We start from the raw sequence: 6,000 nt of genomic DNA, 5'->3' as shown, positions 1-6,000 counted from the left end.
TTTCAAGTGAGATCAGATTTGAACCGTGTATTTTGATCAACAACAGATCTAGGGTGATAGAAGTAGACCCAAAAATATCTATTAGATGGTTTAATTTGGATCCTTAAATCGTGCGGCTGAACGATCCGACGGCTCAGATTTGAACGTAGGCATTTGTATCCCTATAGAGAAGTGCACCCGTACGAACAAAGTCATGAACTGTTCAGTAAAAACACCTCAATGCCTATAAATACCCTCTATCTTCTCTAGATAAGAAAATTCCAAAGTTTTCTCTATTCGTTGGGTTTTATCTGTGCTTTGCAAAACTTGGGGGAAAACAACTTTGAGTTAGGCTTCTTTGTGTCATGGGAGACAAATTGCAGGTACCTCATAGCAATTTTAGTAATGGCAAATTAAGTTTTAAGGACAGCGACTATAGTAACACGCCTAGAAGTTTCTGCTTTCACACTGTGATTTCATGCACCTAACAATACTTTTACAATAGACAACCAGTCCAAGAGGAATCATCTCTGTAATATAAAGTCCATCATAATGCCAACCCATCACGAAATTCGTGGCTTGTCTTGGAAGAACTATGAGTTTCGGTCCCCTTTCTTGACCCAACTGATGTGGGAGTTTCGCCGCTGTGGGAATTTCACTTTGACTGACTGACTCTGCAGAAAGCAAATACCATGATTCTGTTATGTACCATTGTTTGATGTCTAGATGCGTGGATGCCAATGAGACAATGTGTGTTCCATCAATCTACCAGAAATTTTTAATGTATTCATACACTAGTAGACCATCTGTTAGTAGTGTTGCATTCTTTGTTAGAATATAAATAGAAATATAAAGAACTCACAGAATAAATAAAAAAGATAAATCAGAAATTAATACACCAGTAATTATTTGGGAAAGTAGCCACAAAGCAGCATAACATTAATTACAAGCCAAGGGAGATTTTAAATTTTACATGGTGGCCAAAACTAACTTTAATTTTGGACTACTACTGCATAGGTGAATCCAAAATAAACAGAGAGCCAGAAAATTCACTCTCCACTAATCATAAGTGATTGGTTAGGCACCCTCTTTATCTCCACAAATGTTGAATATTCTCTGTGCATTGGCTGTTTCCATGGCTCCCCGTCCATCTGCATGTAAGCACTTTTCCATTCCCCACCTCTAATTTCTAGCCGAAGAGCGGCGGCCTGAAAGATGACGAAATTCCAAAGAAGCAACATGACATCAGTAATATAACAATCCCTAAATCCAATTGCTAATCGAAGTCACAAATACAGTTATTGATTTAATCATCAACACTTAATGTACTGCAACATCAAGCACAACTTCTTGAAAGTTGTCATCACAAATAGTTTCCTATATATTGCCATGATAATCTTGCATTAAAACCATAAAGTATGTCAGATGCATCTTGACAACCATCTTTCTGATATTTGCATTTAAGAAAATAAAATAACCTTCAAAAAATTACTTTGGAAAGAACATAAAACAGGAAGTGCAAAGCAGAACTTTTTTTGCAGAGTCACAGCAAAACAAAAAAAGATGCATCCTTTTATCGTGGGCATGGTTGTAATGTCTAGACACAACACTGTTGTCACCCATGGCAACTTGAGCTTTTGGGATAAGCAGTTGTAACATGGAATAAGTGCTAGGAGGTCGGGTTTTTTATCCCTGGGAAGTGTGAGAGTACAGATGCCTCAACACATTCATATATCCATAGTTGCCACAATGCATAGGCGAGCAAGGCATCTGAGGGTGAGAAAATCAAGGAGGCGCCAAACAAAGTGGCATTTGTCGCTCAGACGCCTGGTGCCACCAAAGGACCCAGATGCCCAGGCGGTGGCTTGACAACTATGATTATGCCCTCCTATGTGCACTCGATGTCACATGCAAAGCTCTGTGAGTGTAAATGGGTGTTTTTTTTTTTTTTTTTTTTTTTTTTTTGGGGGGGGGGGGGGGAAGGAGGAGGGGAAGGGAGGAGCAACGGTGTTGTAATGTATTGATGTACATCGTTGTGGCCCTTACCATGACAGCTTGCGTTTTTGGAATTAAGTGGATGTAACAGGCACAACCTTTCTCGGGGGGGGGGTGGGGTGGTTTGCATAGATGACAAGCTTTGGTGCAGAAAAATGCAAGGAGTGCTCTTAGGAATATTAGGGTGGAACCAGTTAAAGGAATAACCAGAAGGCCAGACTGAATGCAGGGTCTGCTCTAACTTATTTCTATGAATGAATACAATTATGAATTCTGCCCCTAAGGATTGAAAATCTAGTAACCAACATGTCTACAGTAAATGATACAAGAAAGTTCAATATAAAAAACTTCTGTTTGTCCTCTTTAAAATTTTCATTTATTTAGTCTGTTCTTCCATTAATGAGCAAAGGTTAATTTTTTTCTTAATAAAATAAGATAACCATACCCTAGTATAAAATGCAATCCATTTACTGATTAAGGAAATCTATTCTCCTCCAAATATTAATACATAAAGGCATGACAGCTCGATAATTTTTATTCACTTATTAGAATTCATACAGGTTTGAATGGGTAATCAAATGTTTTCACACGAAGTAATGTGATGATAACAGAGAATAAAACAACTAATTGGCCCACTTTAAATCCCAATAGTTTATAAATAGCTACACTAGTTAAAAAGAGCATACATTAATATCTGAGTTTAAAATGCAAATTTATGTGCATCATGAAAGTCAAGTTTTCCATGTATCAGACCTAGAATAATCCAATACTAAGAGGCGATGGTGGTACCTGTGCAATATGTTTGGCAGAGATGAGCTCCACCATGACGAATGAAGCATGCCATCCTTGCTTTAGGCCAAAGATTTCAAGAAGGCCATCATCTGCATGGGCCTCAACAAAACCTCTCTGAAGAGATAATGAGAATTTGTCAATGACTATTCCACACAAATCAACATTGAGTAATAATTCCATGCTAAATTTCAGGCAGGTATCATTTGGGTGGGAGGAGGAGAGTTATGTCAGACATCACATACAACTAAAACTCAGCACTTTTTAACTAGTTACTTCTAATCTAGATTTTCTAAAACCTATAAAAATAAAAAAGAACTTGGGAAATTTTCTGACAGAAAAATACTTGTTTCTCCTTCCCACTTTGTCCTACAGTCATGAGCTTGTTTTTAACCCAAGAAACCATATACCTGGCCATCTTCCGCTAAATACGAGCTTGACTATAATCCAAGATATCATATACCTGGCTATCCTCCACCAAAACCTCAGGTAGTAACACATTCAAGGCCTGGCTTTTACAATTTCTGACCATTTTCAGATTTTCTTTTTTATTCTAGTGAAATCCAATCTTTCTTTGCGTCCATATCCCTAACCAGTTATGATGCAACAACTAAGAAAAGATAAAAAAAGACATTAGTGCATCATCAGTGCTTCCCAGACACGGATCAGTCCCTCATACAAAAACCAAGATCAAGTGTGGCTTTAGTACAAATAGCATTGAAACTTGGGGTGGTAAGAGTTAATAATAGGGAGATTCTCGAAAGTAATAATTGTAGATATCTAAGACCATTAAAGCCGAAAAGAAAGAAAGGAGAAAGAGGATATTGTACACAGAAGCAGAAAGTAATAATTGTAGATATCTAAGACCATCAAAACTAAAAAGAAAGAAATGAGAAAGAGGACATTGCACGTAGAAGCAGAGCATAGTGTATGAAGTGGAAGGAGCACCCGGAGAATTGTGTCTTTGACTCATTGTACTAACACTGAAAGGAAAATTTTATATTCCAGCTTACAAAACGAATGATGGCGTGGAGCTGGGGCAAAAAAAAAAAAAAAAAAAAAAAAAAAGAAACAAAAAAGTTATCAACAAAATTAGCATAGCTGAGATGGATGCATGGTTGTCAAAGCGTCCGCCTAGGCGGTAAGGCGGTTTTTCAACCACCTTGTTTTGACGCCCAATTTGCAAAGGAACTCCAAGGCCCAAAGTGACATCCCGTTGGCCATAGAATGTGAAGCATGAGCCATACTCAACATCAAGAATCAATGAATCAGTAAATGCCTAGGCGGACGTTTTGACAATCATGGTTTGATGAGATGAATTTATGTTTGTGTTCTTTTTTTGAATAATTTTTCATAATTATGATTCTTGAATGCTTTTTTTTGGATGAATGTGACCATTGCATATTTGTTTAGCTTATTATAGAAAGCAGTTGTAGTGAAAAGTAGTTTTAAAATAGTTGTATTGAAAATTTTTGACCCAATCGCTTTGGTCGCCTTGCCGCCTTGACAACCATGGATGGATGAATAGAAAAACTAGATAAATGAACATAATCCACCCCCCACCCAGAAAGGGGGTGGGGAGGGATTGTCACATTAGAGAGATGGTATATGATTAGTTGAGAGAGTTGTTTCACATTACAATTAAAGCCTCTGAATCCACAGCCTAGGGGGATTGCCATGATTCAGATTTGAGGAGCTAAAACTAAAAGATAAAGTGACAATCGTAGACATCCATAAGCATTGTATTAAGCATTGACATGCATCAGCCATATCAGTCAATATGGATTGAGATTGACCACTTTGATAGAACACAGAATCAGTTCATAAGAATATGACATAGAAGTGATAAGAACTGGTATGATACCACTCTAGAACGATATACTAACACACGGGCTTCTGAGACCCAGACATCCTAGTTTTAAAAGAATAACTTCTTCCTACCATGCACCAAAACCTAAGTGAATTCCGTCTAGCCTCAAAAAGGAATCAGGAGAAGTGATAAACAAGCAAGGAATTGCAATTTAGCTCATGTGAGTATTGATCATCAAAGCCAATGGTTTAAGTTGGTTTAAAAATTGATTCCCCCCCCCCCTTTTTTTCACATGAATCTTTGGTTTTGTAGTATCAAATATACACTGGAAAATTTGACCCATATTTGCACCATTTAAATGATTTTTTTATCTATAATGTATGCTAAGTACTACAATTAATAATTACGTGCTTTCAAGTTTGTTTATTATATTACCTGTAGAGTAGTAATATGCTTGCTTGGTTTAGACCTTATCCCACTATGCAAATATAGTCTTTTTCCTTTTCAAATCTTACTGCTGAATTGTCTCTTAATTTATTGGTAGATTTGACACTGCAGTTGTTAATGAAGATCTGAATTACATAGATCAATAGATGAGATGATGACACAAATAGCCTGATAATTAGTTAAAAATCAGTATTTATTGGTTATTTAGGGTGCAAAGTGCTAGCAAACATGTTCTGCATCATAAGCATGTGCATATATATCCAGCATCTCTTTTATATGTCTCAAAGAAGTCTCTTAAAACCAGCTTTTAAATAGGTTGCACACCTGATACCTGACACATTTTCCATAAGTCAGTCTTTTGTCCAAAGATGCATACCTTTTCCAAGTATTGTGCCGTTGGATTACCCCATGGATTCCTTCCACTCCCATAATTATGAAGATTGAGGGCAACTATTGACCGAACACTGAAAAGAAAAGAACTCTTAAGAAGTCAAAAATAAAAAATTGAAAAGAAAAAAAAACAATTCTTTGGCCAAAGCTGGAAAAAAAAAAAAAAAAAAAAAAGAGAGAGAGTTATAACAGCAGAAGTAACCAACAAGGATGAAAAGAGTTTCAATAAAAAGAAAAATAACAGATAATGCCAGCATGAGAAATATCACTATGGCAAGCATTTGGAATGCCATCATAATCTTTTGATGTATCATGTCTCTATGATAAACAAAAGACCCAAGAAACAAAATATTAAAGCTTCAGAAATACGTAATATATATGTGCATGCATGCCTCTAGTGAACTTAAAAGAAAGAAAAGGAGAGAAGGGGGAGGGGATCAAATCCAACTTTAATGTTTCGAATGATTAATTTGAACTATCCTTGATATGAAGGATACAAATATTCTTTAACAGAATTAGGGGATTTTTAGAAAAAAAGGTCCATAAGGAAGGGCACAAGGAGGATTGTTAGTTAGAATTTGGTATCCAAC

The 6,000-nt window shown here is 36.5% G+C and overlaps 1 protein-coding gene across 1 annotated transcript in view; it reads right to left on the bottom strand.

Moving 5' to 3' along the window:
* Positions 1 to 734: 734 nt before the first annotated feature.
* The window catches only part of LOC149018557 (diacylglycerol kinase 7-like), a 76,572-nt gene continuing 71,306 nt past the window's right edge, over positions 735 to 6,000 (bottom strand). Inside the window, exons 10-12 of the mRNA XM_089152755.1 lie at positions 5,397 to 5,484; positions 2,764 to 2,880; positions 735 to 1,187 (exon numbers count right to left, since the gene is read on the bottom strand). Of these exons, the coding sequence (XP_089008881.1) occupies positions 1,029 to 1,187; positions 2,764 to 2,880; positions 5,397 to 5,484 (364 nt within the window). The 3' untranslated portion in view covers positions 735 to 1,028. The remainder of the gene's footprint in view (positions 1,188 to 2,763; positions 2,881 to 5,396; positions 5,485 to 6,000) is intronic.

The sequence above is a fragment of the Hakea prostrata genome, chromosome 4, assembly GCF_041222555.1.
Source record: "Hakea prostrata isolate BN-2017 chromosome 4, UWA_Hpros_2, whole genome shotgun sequence".
NCBI classification, from domain to species: domain Eukaryota; kingdom Viridiplantae; phylum Streptophyta; class Magnoliopsida; order Proteales; family Proteaceae; genus Hakea; species Hakea prostrata.
The sequence above is the reverse complement of the archived record's forward strand: the minus strand, read 5'-3'. Positions and strand labels throughout refer to the sequence as shown.